The sequence below is a fragment of the Heterodontus francisci genome, chromosome 17 (genome assembly GCF_036365525.1).
Source record: "Heterodontus francisci isolate sHetFra1 chromosome 17, sHetFra1.hap1, whole genome shotgun sequence".
Taxonomy (NCBI): domain Eukaryota; kingdom Metazoa; phylum Chordata; class Chondrichthyes; order Heterodontiformes; family Heterodontidae; genus Heterodontus; species Heterodontus francisci.
In genome coordinates, this window is record NC_090387.1 from 35,816,010 (window position 1) to 35,836,661 (window position 20,652).

Sequence of the window (20,652 nt, forward strand, 5' to 3'; positions counted from 1 at the left end):
GTTTGTGGAGCAGTGCCTGGAGTTGCTATAAAGGCCAATTCTAGAGTAACAGACTCTTCCACAGGTGCTGCAGAAAAAATTGGTTGTCGGGGCTGTTACACAGTTGGCTCTCCCCTTGCGCTTCTGTCTTTTTTCCTGCCAACTGCTAAGTCTCTTCGACTCGCCACACTTTAGCCCCGCCTTTAGGCCTGCCCGCCAGCTCTGGCAATCGCTGGCAACTGACTCCCACAACTTGTGATCAATGTCACAGCACTTCATGTCGCATTTGCAGACGTCTTTAAAGCTGAGACATCGACGGCCAGTGGGTCTGATACCAGTGACAAGCTTGCTGTACAATGTGTCCTTGAGGATCCTGCCATCTTCCATGCAGCTCACATGGCCAAGCCATCTCAAGCGCCACTGACTCAGTAGTGTGTATAAGCTGGGGATGTTGGCCGCCTCAAGGACTTCTGTGTTGGAGATGCGGTCCTGCCACCTGATGCCAAGGATTCTTCGGAGGCAGCGAAGATGGAATGAACTGAGACGTCGCTCTTGGCTGACATACGTTGTCCAGGCCTCGCTGCCGTAGAGCAAGGTACTGAGGACACAGGCTTGATACACGCGGACGTTTGTGTTCCGTGTCAGTGCGCCATTTTCCCACACTCTCTTGGCCAGTCTGGACATTGCAGTGGAAGCCTTTCCCATGCGCTTGTTGATTTCTGCATCGAGAGACAGGTTACTGGTGATAGTTGAGCCTAGGTAGGTGAACTCTTGAACCACTTCCAGAGCGTGGTCGCCGATATTGACGGATGTAGCATTTCTGACGTCCTGTCCCATGATGTTCGTTTTCTTGAGGCTGATGGTTAGGCCAAATTCGTTGCCTGTCGATGAGACTCTGCAGACACTCTTCAGTGTGAGATGTTAATGCAGCATCGTCAGCAAAGAGGAGTTCCCTGATGAGGACTTTCCGTACTTTGGTCTTCGCTCTTAGACGGGCAAGGTTGAACAACCTGCCACCTGATCTTGTGTGGAGGAAAATTCCTTCTTCTGAAGACTTGAACGCACGTGAGAGCGGCAGGGAGAAGAAAATCCCAGTGTAGGTGCGAGAACACAGCCCTGTTTCACACCACTCAGGATAGGAAAGGGGTCTGATGAGGCGCCACTATGCTGAATTGTGCCTTTCGTATTGTCATGGAATGAGGTGATGATACTTAATAGCTTTGGTGGACATCTGATCTTGGACATCTGTACCCCAAAGGGGGTACAGATACACAAATCACTAAAAGTAGCAACACAGGCTAATAAGGCCATTTAAAAAAGCTAACCAAGCACTGGGCTTTATTTCTAGAGGGATAGAGTTGTAAAACAGAGAAGTCATGTTAAACGTGTATGGATTCTTGGTTAAACCATATTTGGAGTCCTGTGAATGGTTCTGGTCTCCATATTATAAGGATGTAGACATTGGTGAAAGTGCAAAAAGCATTCACAAGGATGAAAGCAAAACTGAGAGGTTATAACCATCAGGGAAGATAGAATCACGGCAAGCTACTACTGCCCTGGCGGGCAGCCATAAAGGCGGAGCTAAAGTGTAGCAGTTGGCAGGAAAAAAGACAGAAGCACAAGGGGAGAGCCAACTGTATAACAGCACTGACAAACAAATTTTTCTGCAGCACCTGTGGAAGAGCCCGTCACTCTAGAATTGGCCTTTATAGCCACTCCAGGCGCTGCTCCACACACCACTGACCACCTCCAGGCGCTTACCCATTGTCTCTTGAGATAAGGAGGCCAAGATCAAGATAGAATGGGCTGGTGCTCTGCAAATAACATTGATGCATTTAAGGGGGAGCTAGATATATGCACATGGGAGAAAAGAATGGAAAGGTATGCTAATAGGGTTAGATGAAGAGGGGTGGGAGAAAGCTCGCATGCAGCATAAACGCCAGCATAGACCCGTTTGGTGGAATGGCGTGTTTTTGTTTTGAAGACTTGATGCAAGATTCCTATGCATGCGCCGGTCCCCAGTGATATCACTTCCTGCACATGTGCCACAGTTTGATTCCTCACTACCTCGGGAACAGATTGTAAAAATTTGTTCTGTCTACAGTGCTGCCAGGAATTACTTGTGGGTTCACAAAAGCAATGTAGAGCCCTCATGTGGTTAAAATATTGCACTACAATACTTGTATTTTATATATCGCTAATATAATTACATTAGAAATATTGGAAAAATTAGAAGACAATAATTTTTTGCAAGAAGCCAATAAGCCCATCCAGACTCCTTAGGTCCTTCACTGGCCCTTTGGCAGCTGTTCTTTCAACCATACTCCTGAGAGAATATTTTGCAAAATCTCTCCACCATATGGCCTCTCTTCCTGCTTTTAAATGCCTACTAGTAACTTACTCTTCAAAAGTGCCTTCAATTCTGTCCCCCAATTCCATTCCATCTGTTTCTTTCTCTCGCTCAGCATTCATTTCCTTAAATACAAGTGGTTTAGTTGGATTTTTGACCATCTACTTCATAATCTTTAATTAGAACACCTCAACACCTCGCAAATGCAACACTGCTATTCAAAAAAGGAGAGAAAAGAGGGAACTACAGGCCAGTTACCCTGACATCAGTTGCCGGGAAAGTGCTGGAATCTATTACTAAGGCGGTCTTAACAATGCAATTAGAAAAGCATAGTATGATCAGGCAAAGCCAATATGGTTTTACGAAAGAGAAATAATATTTAACAAATTTTAAAGAATTTTTTGAGGATGTAACCAGCAGGGTAGATAAAGAGTGATCAGTAGATGTAATATACCTGGATTTCCAAAAAGGCATTTGATAAGATGCTACAGAAAAAGTTAATAGGCAAGATAAGGGCTCATGGAGCTGGGGATAATATATTAGCATGGATAAAGGATTGGTTGACAGAAAACAAGAGTAGGCATAAATGGGTCATTTTCAAGTTGGAAGGCTGTGACTAGTGGAGTTTTGCAAGAATCAATGCTGGGGCCTCGGCTAGTTACAATCTATATGAATGACTTAAGACGAAGAGACAGAGAGTAATGTATATAAGTTTGCTGATGGGACAAAGGTAGGTAGAAATACACGCTGTGAGGAGGGCACAGAACATATACAGGTTAAGTGAGTGGGCAACAAGGTATATAATGTAGGGAAGTGTGAGGTTATTCTCTTTTGTCATAGGAATAGAAGAGCAGAGTATTTTTTAAAAAGGTGTGTAACTTGTAAATGTTGATGTTCATAGAGACTTGGGTTGCTCGTGCAAGGAACACAAAGTTAGTATCCAGGTGCAGCAAGCAATTAGGAAGGCAATTGGCGTGTTAGCCTTTATTGCAATGGGTATGGAGTACAAGAATAAAGAAGTCTTGCTACGATTGCATAGGGCTTTGTTGGTGAGACCACACCTATAATACTCAACTGAATTTTATGGGCCCCCCCCTCCCTGAGACAGGTTCGGAGGTGGGGGGGCGGGGGGCCTGTCGCCTCCCCATCACAATGCAATTTTGTCAGGGATGGGAAAGGCTGACTCCAGCCTGCCCCCAGAGGTCAATTGAGGTCCTTAAGTGACCTACCAAGGACCACTTAAGCGCATCTTCCTGCTGCTGCTGGGATTTAACCAGCTGCAGGTGGGAGCCCGCCACACGGGGAGGTCACAAAGTAAAACAAGGTGTCCTCCCTGCAGGCGTGTTGGGAGCCCTCCTCGGTGGGCAATCAGTGGCCGCTGGGACAACCTGCACCAAGATGAACCCCCCCTCTCCCGGGCCTGCCATTCTGGCCCGGCAACCCCACCTCCCTTACCTTGGATCTGGACTTCAACGTTGGGCCTGAGTCCAAGGCCTCTTGCAATACCGACAGTAGCCACCGCTCCTGCTGGCACTAATACTACTGAGCTGCTGCCCTCTAATTGGCTGACAGCTCTTGGAGGTGGGATCCCTGTTTTTAAAGGGACAGGGATCCTGTCGCCAGGCTGTTAATTGGCCCAGTGCTGTCGAATTGCTCCAGGTGGGCTTCAGCTGGTCAAGGCAGGATTCCCACCACCGCCCCCACCCCCCCCCCCCCCCCCAACTATTTCAGCTTGGCACCGGGAGCCCCGAGGTGGGCACAAAATTTAGCCCACTGCATGCAGTTTTGGTCTCCATATTTAAGGATATACTTGCCTGGGAGACAGTACAGTAAAGGTCAACTAGATTGGTCCCTGGGTCGAGAGGTTTGTCCTATGATAAGGCACTGAGTAAATTGTGCCTTTATTCTCTGGCGTTCAGAAGAATGAGAGGTGACCACATTGAAATTTACAAGATTCTGAAGAGGCTTGACAGGTGGTTTCCACTTGGTTGAGGAATCTCAAACACAGGGGCACAGCCTCAGGATAAGGGAACAATCCTTTAGGACTGAGGTGAGGAGAAATTTCTTCAAAGACTTGTGAATCTTTCGAATTCTCCGTCCCAGAGTGTTGCGGGTGCTCCATCGTTGAATATATTTAAGGCAGGGATAGGCAGATTTTTGGTCTCTCAGGGAATCAAGGGATATGGGGAATGGGTGGGAATGTGGAGTGGAAATCCAAGATCAACCATGATCATATTGAATGGTGGGGCAGACTCGAGGGGCTGTATCATTTACTCCTGCTCCTATTTCTTCTGTTCTAATGTTCAAACCCCTTCTCCAGTGAAATTTAATTGCTGATTCTTGACTCATCTTTGCTACTTGTCTCTGGATCCTCTTAAGGGTAATAACATCCTATTTTATGTGACCAGAACTGGACGCAGTACTACAATTGGGCCATTATCACATTAGTAATTAACTTTCATATTGCTTTTCAACCTAGCCCCTTATTTTTACCTTCTCTTTTACTGCAGTTCCATAGATTTATCCACAATAAGCTGACACATATCAACTTGCATTTATATAAGCAACTTTAACTAGAAAGCATCCTATTGCACATCAAGGAAAGGACAAGTAGTAGGAGAGATCACCAAAAGCAATCGGCTTTTAAAGGTTTGGAAATAAATAGCAAGAGGAATTAGGGAGAGATTTTCATCAATTGTGGGGTGGTGGGGATATACAAGAGGCCAGAATCAAAGGAACAAATTACTGAGATGTAAGGCTGGATGAGATGAGTGGGATGAAGTCATGGGACCATGGATCTTTTATCCTGAACTGTAAACTGTGCAACTGTTTCATGGAAAACATTCTTCCCTAGTCTGGTGCTATGCTTCCAACACTGACTATTTTGTATTTTTCCTTCCTGAAATACATCTGACATCTGATTCTGTTAGCCGAGAGATCCAAAACCTCTTGAATCTGGCAGCCTTTCCCCATTCTTTGCACCTCCCCCTATTTAGGCATTATCTGTAAATTTGAAGATTGTGGTTACAATAGTTAGATGCAAGTAATCTGTTATTAACAATGGTCATATAGTACATGTTTTGTGTTTGTCACATCACACCTCCCTGTCACAGTTTTTGATTGGTTGAAGTTTAAAAAACATATATAAATCAAAGCTCTGTAACTATCAGGATTCAGGAAAATTTAACTATAAAAATAATCAAATTTAACGAATCAAATCAGTGAAAACACAAAAAAATTTGCCCATCATTTTTCCCAGCAGCCTGCCAATCTATCATAGATGCAAAATGAGGTCTTAAAACATTCTAGAAATAGTGAAATGTTATGTGTATCTATATAATAGTATTTTGCATATTTGAGTAACTTCATTAATATTTTTACTGAGTGACTGCAGTTTCTCAATAGGCTAAAGCCTCCACTATCAGCTAAAGGGAATCACCAAGGTGTATAGAGAATATCCCAGCATAAAGCAGTATAATTCTATCCGTGTAATAATTGCAAGTATATCTTTCTTTAGGTTATAGCAGTGTTAATGTGTTTGCTTTTCCAAATCATTTAAAACAAGTTGGATAATAAACTTTAAAACTTTTTTGAGTTAATTATTTTCAAGTGTTTTTTTTAAACTTTAAAAAGGCTGCTGAGGAAGACACAGACATTAACAATTACACCAAGTTTTAGACACTTCTTTCCAAATTCTTTGTGGCCCTTGTAGGAGAAATGCCCAAAGAAATGCATTAAGTGTGTTCTGAAGTGAAGTCAGTATCCAGGCTGAATATTAAGGCAACGGCTAACGGAAATTACAGTGTGAAGTCTTATACAAACAAATCATTCCTTACTAGACATAGAAGACAAGCCATCAAGACCACAGGTCTGGAGATTGCTCATCGCAGGTGACAAAGACGTCTAGATATGTGCATCTCCTTTGTTAGCAAAGACGTACATCATTTATTTGGAGATTTTCAGGGTACCAGCAGTGGGGGGGGGAGGGAGGGAGAAGAGTGGGGTGGTGGTGGTGGTATTAGGTGAAATTTTCTAACACGTCATTCAGCTTGGTTAATAGAATTTTGGTTTCTTTGTAAATTATATATGATAGTGCTTTCAATATGAACATTCAGATTTCAATTTTCAATGCTTAGTCCTTAGTCTAAGTAGTGCAAGGTAACAGTACATTAGCTAGTATATGTAGACAGGTGCCTCTAAAATCAAAAGAGCATCTCCAACTTTGAAAAACTATGATTGGCAGATGAGTGTTTATATAGTCTGATTAAGTACAAGTCTCCTTTAAACAAAGGAAGGCAAGATTTAAGCCAGCTAATTCAGACACAGCTACCAATGCAGAAGGAGAATTTACCCAGGTACAGAGGATCCAGGAGAAATGGGTAGTACATCTGCAGTCGACGTTTCATCCCTCTGATATCTCAGAATGCAAGGCGGCCAGTTCAACCATGCCAGCACAAGAGGTTGAGATTTTATAAAATTGTATGAACGTTGATAACTACAAGCATGTAGATTTTATTCCATTCAGTAGACTAATGTTAATTTCTCAGCTATCTAAGGAGTCTATTCGTAAATTAATTTGACTAATTTATAACAATGTCAAACACTGATATCAGCTGTAAATTTATAATAGCAAACAGTTGACGAATTACTGTGATATAACTGAACATTTTAAACTTGTCACATATTTCATCAATTAACTTTAATTATTTGCATATTCTACTTAAGTGCTATGATTCTAAAGTGAATAAACAAATGTTAATAACGAAAATGACAACACAGAAACAGGCCATTTGGTACTTCCATTCAACTAGTTGTAGTCCTAATCCCTTATACCACTCTTCATTCTCCTTTCCTTCAATCACTTCTCCAACCTATTTTTAAATGTTGACAGTTTTTGCTTCAACAAGAGCGGGTCAATTCATTCACTGAGTAATTTGTGTGGAGTCCGTTGGGAAGTTGGTAATGTTCATATCCTCTAATATAATCCAAACTGTTTGATGTAAAACAGTTCATCAAGCCAAATTTAAGCATCACTAAGTCCCAAAATGGATGCTAAACCTAAGAGGGTGGAGGATAATTGTACAAGGAATGGAAGGTGTAGTATCAGTTCCCATTTTAAAGTTGAACTTCAGTTTATTTTTATTATAAACTTCTTTGTCCACATATATAATAACTCAACAATGCCCATTTATGTAATACCTTTAAAGAAGACGTCCAAGGCACTTCACAGGAACATCAACAAATTTGACACTAAGCCACTTGGTCAAAGAAGCAGGTTTTAACGAGTGTCTTAGAAAGACCTAGGGGAGAATACCAGAGCTTAAGGCCAATGCAGCTGAAGACAGGGCTGCCAATGGTGGAACAACTTCTTTACGCTGTAATTACAGAATCTTTGCAAGAGGTGTTGCCATAGTGCCTCATTGGCAGGAAGGCATCATTACAGTGTAATGAGTTTGAATAAGTTTTCATTATAAATGAGCAGCTGTAAATGTGTAATGGAATAAGTTGATCAGGAGCGCATATAGGAATAAAATTTGTATTATAGCAATTCATATTAACAAATCTGACATCAATTTGGGAAGTAAAGTTGGTTAGAGCATAGAAGTTTCATCAGTAAAAGCTAAGGAACTGTTATATGCAAAACTGAAACACTATAGTCTGACAAGTCCACATATGTAGTTCCCATTATAAATGCTGAGAGGAATTAATGATGAAAAAAAGTTGATACAAGTATGTCAAATGCGACCACAGGATAGAAGGTTTTGTAGACATGAAATGAACTGAGTACAACAGAGCTTTAAATATATAAATAATATCCATTGTTATTTGAATATTCATGTAGCTCAATTTTCAAATCCCAGCTGAAAGGCAATGTTAAACCAAAGTATCAGTATCACAGACCTGTTTTTTTTTTTAGAATGGATGATCTTACATTTCTCAATAAGAATTATTCCGAACACTGGGACTCCCATAAAGGCCAGTTTGAAGCACTCAATGAGAGCATGTTTCATTTGCTGTTGAAGAGGACAAATACACAAACCCATTAACTCCAAGGCATAACTACAGATAAGACCTATAAAAGCTAGAAAAAGTAAAAAATCCAGTTCACCTGCTCCACTGGATCTGACTAGATTTAGTTACTTCCTTCAATCATTTGGACATCATGTCTAAATTGTAAAAACAAAAAAGCAGCGAACAGAACGGCTAATAATCTAGAAAAAGACATCTACTTTAAAAGTGAATACATTTAAAGAACTGATCAGAAACGGTAGAGAAAACAGTCTTTCTTTAACTACATTTATTGAAATATACCAAAATAGTCTTCAATCCTTTCCAATTAAAATACGCAAATTAACTGTGAATGAATGACGCGCATGTATATATACATGCAACAGAAATGCCTGATGACAATTCTATCTTGTTTCTCACCAGGACCGTATTCCTTTTAAACAGATTGGATTTTAGGGTTTTCAAAAGCCAGATCTATTAAATTACCCCATTATCTGAAATTTAAATATAATTTAAAACTAAACAAGTAAAAAAAGGCCAAAAAGGAACCGGTTCAATTACAAGTAACATTTTCCAAATGAAAGTGCTCCTGTGTATAACGTTTAACAGTTCTGAACTAACAACCTGCTAGATTTACAAAAAGATATCAACATGGAAGTACATTGCTATTAAATGTTAACAATTCAGATGAAAGTTAGTTGAATTCATTTCATTTCTCGACCAAAATTAGCTGCTATGCATTTCCTTGTGAGGATGACAGAGGAACCTGGTTAGTAAAGAGTGATGCTTGTTGATAACCTTCTTAGCTTGAGAACGACAGTCTCTTTATGCGATTGACAAGATGAGTTATGTCAGAGTGTCCTCGTGCCGAATATACTCGCCAACATCAGCCTGGTGAAATACAACAATTGCCATAGGGTCTACTCTCCGGCAATCCTGAGTCGACTTTGCAGCAACTCCAAAGCCCTTCAGAAATAATTCAAGAACATTTCAAATGCTGTGCATTATATAATTTAACCTCAACTTAGTTTAGCAGATTCCTATTGCTGCTAGAAAACCAGAAACTAAGGATAAACAACAGATGACAACAATCGAGTCATAAGCTATATAAGTTGATTAGTGCTGCAAAAATAATTAAGCACTGAGAAAAATTACTTTACTCAGCCCCTTTAACTTGGAGACAGAAATGATCAGAAAAAATGTAAACTAAAAAGAAACTAGTTTTAGGTTTAAATGTGATACAGCAGCTGTATTTATAACCACTGTGAAGCAAATCTTCGATCAGTACAAAATTACACTAGTGTTAAACGTCATTGCATCTGTTAAAATAGTAAAACTTTAAAAGTAAGCCCTGATATATCGTGGTCAGTGTTTGTCTATTTTTCCTCCTCCAATAGAATGGTTTTAGTTATATTTCAATAGTTATTGAGGGCCAAACAATTCTTACTCTTACCAACGGAATGTCAGCCATGGAGTATACCACTACGCCTTGGTATTGAGTTGTGTTTTCTGTAATTCGACCCAAACCAGATTTCAATATATGGTTTCCATACAGGAAAGATTGCTCTGTTCCAGGTTTCACCCACACTTTGTACTGAAATTTTAAAAAAAATTACCGTGTATATCTGAACAATGAGGAATGTGGTTCTGCACCGTATCATTTAAAAAACCCAATTCAAAGTATTATGGAAATAAGACAAAGCAATTTTCAAATATTCAACATTCTAATATTCATTAAGTACAGTTTAAATTGTCCATACTAAAATTGCATTATATTCCCATTAATAGTGCTGCTCCTACTAGTTATTAGAACACCACATCACCTACCTTAGCATAAGGAGCAAGATAGTCGAGCGCTGTAATATGAAGTCGAAACTTTAAAGTTTTGGTGAATTTTCCAAAGCAGGTTCCTAACGAAACCAGTTTATCTCGAGAAATATTTGTTGCCAATCTCAGGATTTTCTCACTACAACAGACAGCAAAATAAATTTCAGATATTTTATAACAATGTCCTTTCCAGATAGTACTGTACAAATAACCTTATTAAAAACTCTTAATCATAGCCATTATGCATTCTACTCTTCGGTATAAAAATACTTAGATTCTTTAACCCTCCCCTCGTCCTCAAAAGGATTCTTTCCTCATCTCCCCAACCCCCAACATAGTTCAGCTGAAATCTCTCCCTCTCTCAAAGCCAGGGGCATAGGATTAAAAATTTGTTGCACTTCTTACCTGACATAATAAACACGATCGTTGTGTAAACGGAAGCAATAGGTTCCATCGGGACGATCCACCAATAACTTAATATTCTCTCCAATACTGAAAATAATCAAACATTATAAAATGAGGGCAGAATTTAAAATGCTTTCTTACTTTTGTGTTCCAAAGTTAGTGTTCTATTTCCCAAATAGTACTTCAAAGGTGACCACACAATAGCCAGTACTAAGCACAGAAATGCAACTGTCCAGTAAAAATGACTAAAATGATCAATAACTTGCAAGACTGCTCACTATGACTATGAAAAATTTAGGACCTATGGAACCATGCTAAATAAAACCCTTAATACTGCATGCTGGGGAAGATTTAAAAAAAGGCAAACAAAACAATATTGCACAATTTTATGTCAATACTTAAGTATTTAATACAAGGTTCAGTAACTTTGGAAGACTCCCACACTCTAGAAACACAAGTCACCAAATTACTTCTGACACAGGGGGAGAATATTCTAACAGCATTCAACACATTTCTATCATGACTTTTTAAATGAAGTTTTCTGCGCATCAAGATGAGTTGATGTTCACAGAATTGTTACAGCACAGGAGGAGACCAGTTGGCCCATCGTGTCTGTGCCAGCTCTCCGAAGAAGCAATTTACCTAGTGCCACGCCACGGCCTTCTCCTGGTAGCCCTGCACATTCTTCCTTTTCAGATAACAATCCAATTCCCTCTTGAATGCCTCAATTGAACTTGCCTCCACCACACACTCAGGCAGTGCATTCCAGGTCCTAACCACTCGCTGCATGAAAAAGTTTTTCCTCATGTCGCCATTGCTTCTTTTGCCAATTAACTTAAATCTGTGCCCTCTTGTTCTCGATCCTTCCATCAATGGAAACAGTTTGTCCCTGTCTATTCAGTCCAGATCCCTCATGATTTTGAATACTTCTATCAAATTTCCTCTCAACCATCTCTTCTCCAAGAAATACAGTCCCAACTTCTCCAATCAATCTATGTAACTGAAGTTCCTCATCCCTGGAACCATTCTTGTAAATTCTTTTTGCACCCCCTCTAATGCCTTCACATCTTTCCTGAAGTGTGGCATCCAGAAATGGATGCAATACTCCAGGTGAGGTTGAACCAGTGTTCAGCACAAGTTTAACATAACTTCCTTGCTTTTGTACTCTGTGCCCCATTAATAAAGCCTATGATGCTATATGCTTTGTTAACCGCGCTCTCAACCTGTCCTGCCACCTTCAATGATTTATTCACATATACACCCAGGTCCCTCTGCTCCTGCACCCCGTTTAGAATTGTACCCTTTATTTTATATTGTCTCTCCTAACAAGATGAAATCACTTTGCACTTCTATGCATTAAATTTCATCTGCTACTTATCTGCCCATTCCACCAACCTGTCCATGTCCTTTCAAAGTTCTACACTATCCTCTTCACAGTTCACAATGCTTCCACGTTTCATATCATCTGCAAACTTTGAAATTGTGCCCTGTACTCCAAGGTCTAGGTCATTAATAAATATCAGGAAGAGCAAGATCCTAACACTGACTCCTGGAGAACTCCAATACAAACCTCTTCCAGTCCAAAAAGCATTCATTAACCACTACTCTCTGTTTCCTGTCACTCAGCCAATTTCATATCCATGTTGCTACTGTTCCTTTTATTCCACGAGCTATAACTTTGCTCACAAGCCTGTTGTGCAGCACTTTATGAAATATCTTTTGGAAGTCCACATACACCACAAAAACAGCATTACCCTCATCAACCCTCTCTGTTACCACATCAAAAAACTCTGTCAAGTTACTTAAACACGATTTGCCCTTAACAAATCCATGCCGGCTTTCCTTTATTAACCCACATTTGCCAAAGTGACCATTAATTCAGTCCTGAATTATCGTTTCCCCACCATTGCGTTTAAACTGACTGGCCTGTAGTTGCTGTGCTCATCTTTGCACCCTTTTTTGAACAAAAGTGTCACCCGACTAAGACTGAAAAATTATGGCCAGTGCCTCTGCAATTTCCACTCTCAGTTCCCTCAGTATCCTTGGATGCATCTCATCTGGTCCTGGTATCTTATCAACTTTAAGTACAGACAGCCTATCCTCCTTATCAATTCTAAACCCTTCAAGTGTCTGAATTACCTCTTTCACTGTGAACTGCGCAGCAACTTCTTCCTTGGCAAAAGACAAATGCAAATTTAATACCTTTATTAATATCTCAGCGACGCCACCTGCCTCCTTGCGTATATCCCCTTTTTGATCCCTAATCAGCCCCACATCTCCTTTTACTATTTATATGCCGATAGAAGACTACTGCATTCCCTTTATATTAGATGCCAGTCTCTTTTTATACTCTCTCTTTGCTTCTCTTATTTGCTTTTTCACTTCCCCTCTGAATCTTCTATCTTCAGCCTGGTTCAGTTGTATTATCCACCTGACATCTGTCATAAGCATACTTTCTCTTCATTTTAATCTCCATCTCTTTCGTTATCCAGCGGGCTCTGGATTTGTTTGACGTACCTTTCCCCTTTGTGGGAATACACCTTGACTATTCCCGACACTCTCTTCTTTAAAAGGCAGCCCATTGTTCAGTTACATCTTTCCCACTGTTGGTGACCTATAGATTACAACGAGTAATGTAACTACACCTATTTTTGTACCTTAGCCCAAGCCAAATAAATTCTGTCCTTAACCCCTCTAGGGCATCCTCTCTTTCCAGAATTGCAATGTTCTCCTTAATCAATTCTGCCACCCCTCCCCCTTTCCTATCTTTCTTGAATATTTCCAAGAATATTTAATACACAGTCCTACCCTTTGAGCCAGGTCTCTGTTATAGCCACATCATCATATTTCCATATGGCAATCTGCCCCTGTAACTCTCCAATCTTATTTACCACACTCCATGCATTCACATACATGCATATCCATACACGACTTTAGTACTTTCTGCCTGACTCTGAACTCACCTAATAACTTACTATTTCCTACTCTAGTGTTATCTGTCTCTCCCATTATTTTGTGCACCTTGCTATTCCTCTCTGATATTACCTCCTGGTTCCCACACCCCTGCCAAGTTAGTTTAAACCCTCCCCGATAGCACTAGCAAATCGCTTGTCAAGGAAATTAGTCCTGGCTGTTTCGGTGCAACCTGTCCGGCCTGTGCAGGTCCCAACTCCCTCAGAGCAGGTCCCAATGTCAAGATATCTGAAGCCTTCCCTCCTGCACCATTTTCCAATCTGCTTTATCCTCCTATTTCTATACTTAAATGCATGTGATATTAGGAGTAATCCAGAGATCACTATTTTTGAGGTCCTTCTTGCTTACATCCTGCCTAGTTCCCTAAATTCTGACTGCAGGACCACGACTGCTGGCGAGTCACCCTCTCCCTCCCTGCACCCCCTAACCCACCCCCGCCAAGGGTGTTCCACAGCCATTTAGTGACATGCTTGATCCTGGCAACATGCCATCCTGGATTTACGTCTGCAGCCGCAGAAACACCTGTCTATTCCCCTAATTATCGAATCCCCAATCACTATTGCTCTTCTCTGTGCCCCCACTGTGCAGCTCAGCCAACTGTGGTGCCATGGACTTGACTCTGGCTGCACTCCCCAATTGATCACTTTAATCAGTATCCAGAACTGAATACTGGTTGGAAAGTGAGATGCACTCAGGGGATTCCTGCACTACCTGGCTGTTTCTTCTTGACTGTCTGCTGTCCACCCATTCCCTCCCTCTGTACTCTTAAGCTGAGGGGTAACCACATCTACAAGCATATATTGGAACAGAAAATCTTTCGTTTAAAGACTCCCAAAATTAAACACTAGATCAGGTACTGTGGTTAGATGCAGCATAACTCCCTCTACTCTGTCCAGCAATGTGCATCAATCCCAACCATAGCTGCCTTGCTCCCTAACATGAAGTGTAACGTGAACCAAAGTACCTCAGTGCTGAAAGTGCAAGCTTCAGCCACGTTGCCAAATCTCCAAAAACAACTTCTGAGTAGGGCAACAGGCTCCACCATGATTTCTACATATATGAAACACACTACACTGATGATTACCTGCCCCTCCCCCTCTTTCCAACTGTAAGTCTGGATTCTCTGAGTCGCCTTTTACCCCCTTTCCTCCTCCACCAACCCTGAGCCAGACAGACACCAAGAGAGACTCAGGCAACCACAGCACCCCTCTGGAGAACCGGCTATTCCAACACAATAAACCGACATCTTCCCCCATCCTTACTATTTGGCTAGTTTCTCGAACAAGAGCCGCGTCTCCTCCTCCGTCAGCGGCCGCATCTCCAGCAACACGCGCTCAGCTGACCCGGAACCGGAACTGGAACGCGGCTGTAACCAAGGCAATCACAGGGCCCGGCCCGCACCTAGTTACCCAAATCCTTTAGAAAATAACTTTACCCCAGTTAATTACCTTGGGAAAAAATAGCATCTTTAATTTAAAACAACGGTGCTAAATATTGGTGTTTTCAAACAGTGGAAAGCTTTTATGTTTTAATTTCTCTGGAGCTGATCGGGATGGCAGGGATGCAGCATTGAATTATAAATTGCACCGGACACATTAGCTGTGAGAAATGAGCTTCCCGTTGAATAAAAACTAAAATGTCAACATTAAGCAAGCTGTTAATAATATATTGGGGCATCGTTGTGTCCAGAATGTGTTTTTTTTATGGTTCCCGCACCCACCCTCGGAACTGTTTTCTCGGTATTGATGTGTTGTAGGGAGGGTTATTCCTGCTGGTCCCTTTCCGCCCGTTTACTGTTCGACCGGGTGTGGGATTTATTTTTTCAAATGTTTTAAATTTAAAACTTTTTACTTTAGAAGAAATGAAGCGGAACAAACGCGGCCGCTTCGTGTCGGTGGCAATGGCGCAAAAGATGGAAAGGCTGTCAGAGGTTCAGCGGCAGCGGTGGGTTCGCACCGAGCGGCCGGGACCCCGAGCTCCCGGTCCCGGTATGGAATCAGGTCAGTTACCCCGGCGGCTGAGCCGCTGCGTTTCGCTTCCACCCAGGCGCCATCGCTTCTCCTTGAATTGCAATCACTCGTCGTCCTTTTAAAGCTGCAACTGTTTTGGCTGGGATTATCCAAAGCCTGTCACTTTGACTCAGTTAGTACTCGTATGAGAATACCATCTTCTTTACTGCAGGAACTCGGGTTTACTCTGGGGTTCGTACTTCAGTGCAGTATTGTCAGAGGTGGCGCCTTTCTGATCAGACATTAAACCCAGGCGCTATCTGCCGTTTCAGGTAGATGCGAAAGATCCTGTGGCACCGTTTGAAGAACAGCAGGGGAGTTCTCCTACAACCCTGACAGTCTGCCTGCAACCTAAACTTGTCACATTCACTGGTCACTTATCTCGTGCAGTTTGTGGGGCCTTGCTGTGTCCAAATTGGCTTACAACGTAATAACTAGACTTCAAAAGTTAACTGTGAAGCTTAGGGAATGTATTGAAGATGTGAAAGGTACCACAGAGACGAGATCTACTGAATTCGTTCCCAAATTAAGGGAACTAGGTACCCTAGGATTTATGTGTTATTGAGACTTGATAAGTATTTATGATTGAAGGGTTTGGAGTCATATGCTTTTCTGCCAAATCTCATAAATCTGTTAATTTAATCTGTCACTTCTCTATTTAGATTAGTGCACATTGATCATTATTTGCCACTGCTCCCAGTGTGGCGTCATCTGTAAATTTAGACACTTCTGATATGATTTTATTCTCCAAATCACTTATAAACACTGACTCCTATGGCACACCACTAACCAGTACTGCCCCCACACAGCACAATTTCCTGCTGTTAACTAGATGGCCAAATTCTAATCTAGTTCTACACATTGCTGTCTCATTGGCAGAGCCTTGCACAGTAGTCATTTATGTGGGGGAGTGTCAACTGTCTCTGAAATCCAGGTATACAACATCTACGGTATCATTTCTATCCACTAAATCCTTAAATTCCTCAAAGAAATTCAATAAATTAAGCACAATCTGCAAATACAAAAAAAAACTAGATTTCTGCAATTGCAAAAACCATACTAGTTTTCTGCGATTAATTCCTGTCACTCAAGATCACTTTATCATCATGTCAAAAACAATTTCCCACGGTAATGCTCTATAATTTGACGGTTCATCCTCTTTTTAAAAATAGAAGTCAGATATGCTACTGTCCAATTTTCTGGTATATGATCTGAGTCCATTGAGCACTGGCAAATATTGCTGAGGGGATTCACAATTCGTTCATAAATCTGGCATAAAAAATACCTGAATCCTGGGAACTCTTTGCTTTAGGGCAATTTTCTCAATGGGTCTTCCCTTAAGATTTTGAAGGTCTTGTGTCCACATTTGTCTGTTAAACTGTACCTTACTTTTTGATATTTCTCTCCCTGTTTCATTTATGATCATGGTTGCAAAGTAGTGGTTTAATAGTTCAGCAACCTTCTTGTCCTCAGTCACTATCTTCCATTGTCATTTCTTAGTGGTATTGCATCCTTTTGTATCCTTGACTTGCTATGGAAGAATTTGAAGACTTTACTGTTCTTTATGTTGACAGCTATGTATTGCTTGTGTTTCCTCTTAGCATTTTGCAAACTATTTATAGTTCTTTTTAGTGCCTTCCATAATGTTTTTAGTTATTCATGCTTGCTTTAATCTTTTATTTCATCCTTTCAAAGCTTTGATTTTACTTCCAGATTCTTTCATGAAAATTTTTCATGCATTCCTTCCCAAAGTTAGCTTATCCAAAATGTTCCTCCTTAATAGGCTTCCTTTTATGTTCTGTCTTCAAGTCTCCATATCCTGTTGTTTTTTGAAAGCATCATACATTAAAAGAGATTCTTTGGTCTTCGTTGCACTTAGCTCCACACACACAGACGGTTACTATCTCAGTCAGATTGACACTCATAGTACGCAAATTCATTGTCCTGTTCAATTCTGGGCTGAACATCATTAGAGGGAGGTGGCTCTACAAATATACCCATCCTCAATGATGGGGAAGCCCAGCACATCAGTGCAAAATACAAGGATGAAGCATTTGCATCCATCTTCAGCCAGAAGTGCTGAGTGGCTGATCCATCTCGGCCTCCTCCTGAGGTCTCCCGCATCACAGATACCAGTCTTCAGCCAATCAGATTCACTCCACGTGATATCAAGAAACGGCTGAAACACTGGATACTGCAAAGGCTATGGGCCCTGACAACATTCTGTCAATAGTACTGAAGACTTGTGCTCCAGAACTAGCCGTGCTCCAGAACTTGCCATGCCCCTAGCCAAGCTGTTGCAGTACAGCTACAACACTGGCATCTACCCAACAATATAGAAAATTGCCCAGATATGTCCTGTGCACAAAGAGCAGGACAAGTCCAACCCGGCCAATTACTGCCCCATCAGTCTACTCTCAATCATCAGTAAGTTATGGAAGAGATTGTTGACAGTGCTATCAAGAGGCACTTGCTCAGCAATAGCCTGCTCACTGACGTTCAGTTTGGGTTCCACCAGAGCCACGGTTCCTGACCTCATTACAGCTTTGGTACAAACATGGACAAAACAGCTGAACTCCAGAGGTGAGCGTGACATCAAGGCAGCATTTGATATAGTATGGCATCAAGGAACCCTAGCAAAACTGGAGTCAGTGGGAATCGGGGGGAAAGCTCTCTGCTGGTTGGAGTCATACCTAGCACAAAGAAAGATGGTTATGGTTGTTGGAGGTCAATTATCTCAGTCCCAGGACATAATTGCAGGAGTTCCTCAGGTTGGTGTCCTAGGCCAACCATCTTCAGCTGCTTCATCATAAGGTCAGAACTGGGGATGTTCGTTGATGATTGCACAAGGTTCAGCATTATTCGCAACTCCTCAGATACTGAAGCAGTCTATGTAGAAATGCAGCAAGACCTGAACAACATCCAGGCTTGGGCTGATCAGTGGCAAGTAACATTTGCACCACACAAGTGCCAGGCAATGACCATCTCAAACAAGAGAGAATCTAACCATCTCCCCTTGATATTCAATGGCATTACTATTGCTGAATCCACCACTAACAACATCCTGGGGATGACCATTGAGCAGAAACTGAACTGGACCAGCCACATAAATGCTGTGGCTACAAGAGCAGGACAGAGGCTGGGAATTCTGCAGCAAGTAACTCACCTGCTGTCTCCCCAATGCCTGTCTACCATCTACAAGGCACAAGTCATGAGTGTGATGGAATACGCTTCACTTGCCTGAATGGGTGCAGCTCCAACAACACTCAAGAAGCTCGACATCATCCAAGACATAACAGCCCGTTTGATTGGCACCCCATCCGCCACCTTCAACATTCACTCACTTCACCACTGACACACAGTGGCAGCAGTGTGTACCATCTACAAGATGCACAGCAGCAACTCACCAAAGCTCCTTCTGCAGTATCTTCCAAACCCGCGACCTCTACCACCTAGAAGGACAAGGGCAAAAGATGCACGGGAACACCACCATTTGCAAGTTCCCCTCCAAGCCACACTCCTGATTTGGAACTATATCGCCGTTCCATCACTGTTGCTGGGTCAAAATCCTGGAACTCCCTTCCTAACTGCACTGTTGGTGTACCTACACCCTAAGGACTGTGGCAGTTCCAGAAGGCAGCTCACCACCACTTTCTCAAGGACATTGGGATGGGCAATAAATGCTGGCCTAGCCAGTGACGCCCACTTCCCATGAATGAATATAAAAATAACCACACGCTGTAGCCACCACCAATGCTGCAGGTTTCCGTCTCCCCAACTTTGCTCCCACTGTCCCACCTTGTTTCCACTAGCACTAAAAGAAGAAAGAACTTGCAATTATATAATACCCTTCACAGCCTCCCAAAGTGCTTCATAGCCAATGAAGTACTTCTGAAGTGTATAAAACTTATGTCAGGAAACGTAGCAGCCAATTTGCACACGTTCCACAAACAGCTACGTGATAAATGATCAGATAATATGTTTCTTTAGTGATGTGTGTTGAGGGATAAATATTGGCCAGTGGGCCAAGGGAAACCCCTCTACTTTTCATTCAATATTACTATGGGATCTTGTATGTCCATCTGAGATGGCACACAGGGCCTCTGATGTCTCATTTGAAAGTCGGCACCTCCAAAGCGCACCACTCCCTCAGTGACCTACTGACTCGGAAGTGAGAGTTCTACCACTGAACCAAGGCTGACACCTAAAACCCTCATCCACTACTTTCACCTCTGGGCTGGACTGTTCCAATGCTCAATTTGCTGGCCGCTCAAGCTACAAGCTAGATAAACTGTTGCTTGTCTAAAATTCTATTCCCCATGTTTTGCACCCCCGTTAATTCTGTGCTCATCAACCTTCATTAGTGCCCCAGCCTCCAATGCATTAATCAAAGTCCTTGTCCTAACCTACAAGCCTCTCCACAGACATGCACTTCCATACCGTTGCAGCCTCCTCTATCCTTTCTTGTCAACTCAAGCCATCCATTCTCTGAATTTTACATTTTCTTTTACATTTCCCTTCACTGTTCAATATATTTTTAAAAACCTCAAATGTGTGATCTACATATCTTCTAAATCACCATAATTATAATGGATTCAAATTTGTTACAGGTCTGCTTGATCAAGCCCCTTTTGCATTTGGATCAGTAGGTGTTTAAATAATTGAATCAGAAATAAATACTATAGCACCGTGGTTTTCAGAACTTTTCATGTGGGGGTCCCCCTTTAAGTGTGAACAGAGTTCTGCAAATTCCTTGTATTAATTTATGAAAGACAGTGTTAGGTCCCTAAAGGAAAGTGTTGCCACTGTAAAACAGCTTTATTAGTATAGAGAAATACGATGCTAGTGCTACCATTGTGGAACAGCTTTATGAGTACACAGAACACACTAATAAGTAATGCAAATGCTAAAAAGTTCAAAAATGCAAATGAAATGGACAGAAATCTGGCTTTGAACCCTTGGTATCCCCTTGTAGACAAACTTCCACCGACAAATAATTAGATTGCAGCTTTTATTTTCTGTAATAATTTATTTTGAGGTTTATTAAATGCAGCAATTTTTGCAGAAAGTATTCACTAGTTTGTAAAAATTGACTTTAGC

General features: G+C 41.6%; 2 protein-coding genes across 5 annotated transcripts in view; one reads left to right on the forward strand and one right to left on the reverse strand.

Annotated features, from left to right (window-relative positions):
- Positions 1–8,612: 8,612 nt before the first annotated feature.
- On the reverse strand, positions 8,613–14,890 carry nip7 (NIP7 nucleolar pre-rRNA processing protein). Of its 2 annotated transcripts, XM_068049888.1 has the most exons (6): positions 14,806–14,890; positions 13,088–13,184; positions 10,571–10,657; positions 10,166–10,304; positions 9,792–9,932; positions 8,613–9,304 (listed from the first exon to the last, which is right to left on the reverse strand). In XM_068049888.1, exons 2-6 carry the CDS (start codon positions 13,150–13,152, stop codon positions 9,185–9,187), a joined length of 552 nt encoding a protein of 183 aa, XP_067905989.1. In that variant the 5' UTR covers positions 13,153–13,184; positions 14,806–14,890; the 3' UTR covers positions 8,613–9,184. The 2 variants fall into 2 exon arrangements, with proteins under 2 accessions (XP_067905989.1, XP_067905991.1); XM_068049890.1 differs by lacking the exon at positions 13,088–13,184 and having other exon boundaries at positions 14,806–14,887.
- A 408-nt stretch (positions 14,891–15,298) lies between these two features.
- Positions 15,299–20,652, forward strand: part of znf276 (zinc finger protein 276) — a 68,570-nt gene continuing 63,216 nt past the window's right edge. Inside the window, exon 1 of one of the 3 annotated variants that reach the window (XM_068049272.1) lies at positions 15,299–15,543. In XM_068049272.1, the coding sequence (XP_067905373.1) occupies positions 15,405–15,543 (139 nt within the window). In that variant the 5' untranslated portion in view covers positions 15,299–15,404. The remainder of the gene's footprint in view (positions 15,544–20,652) is intronic. The other 2 variants (XM_068049270.1, XM_068049271.1) reach the window with 2 other exon arrangements.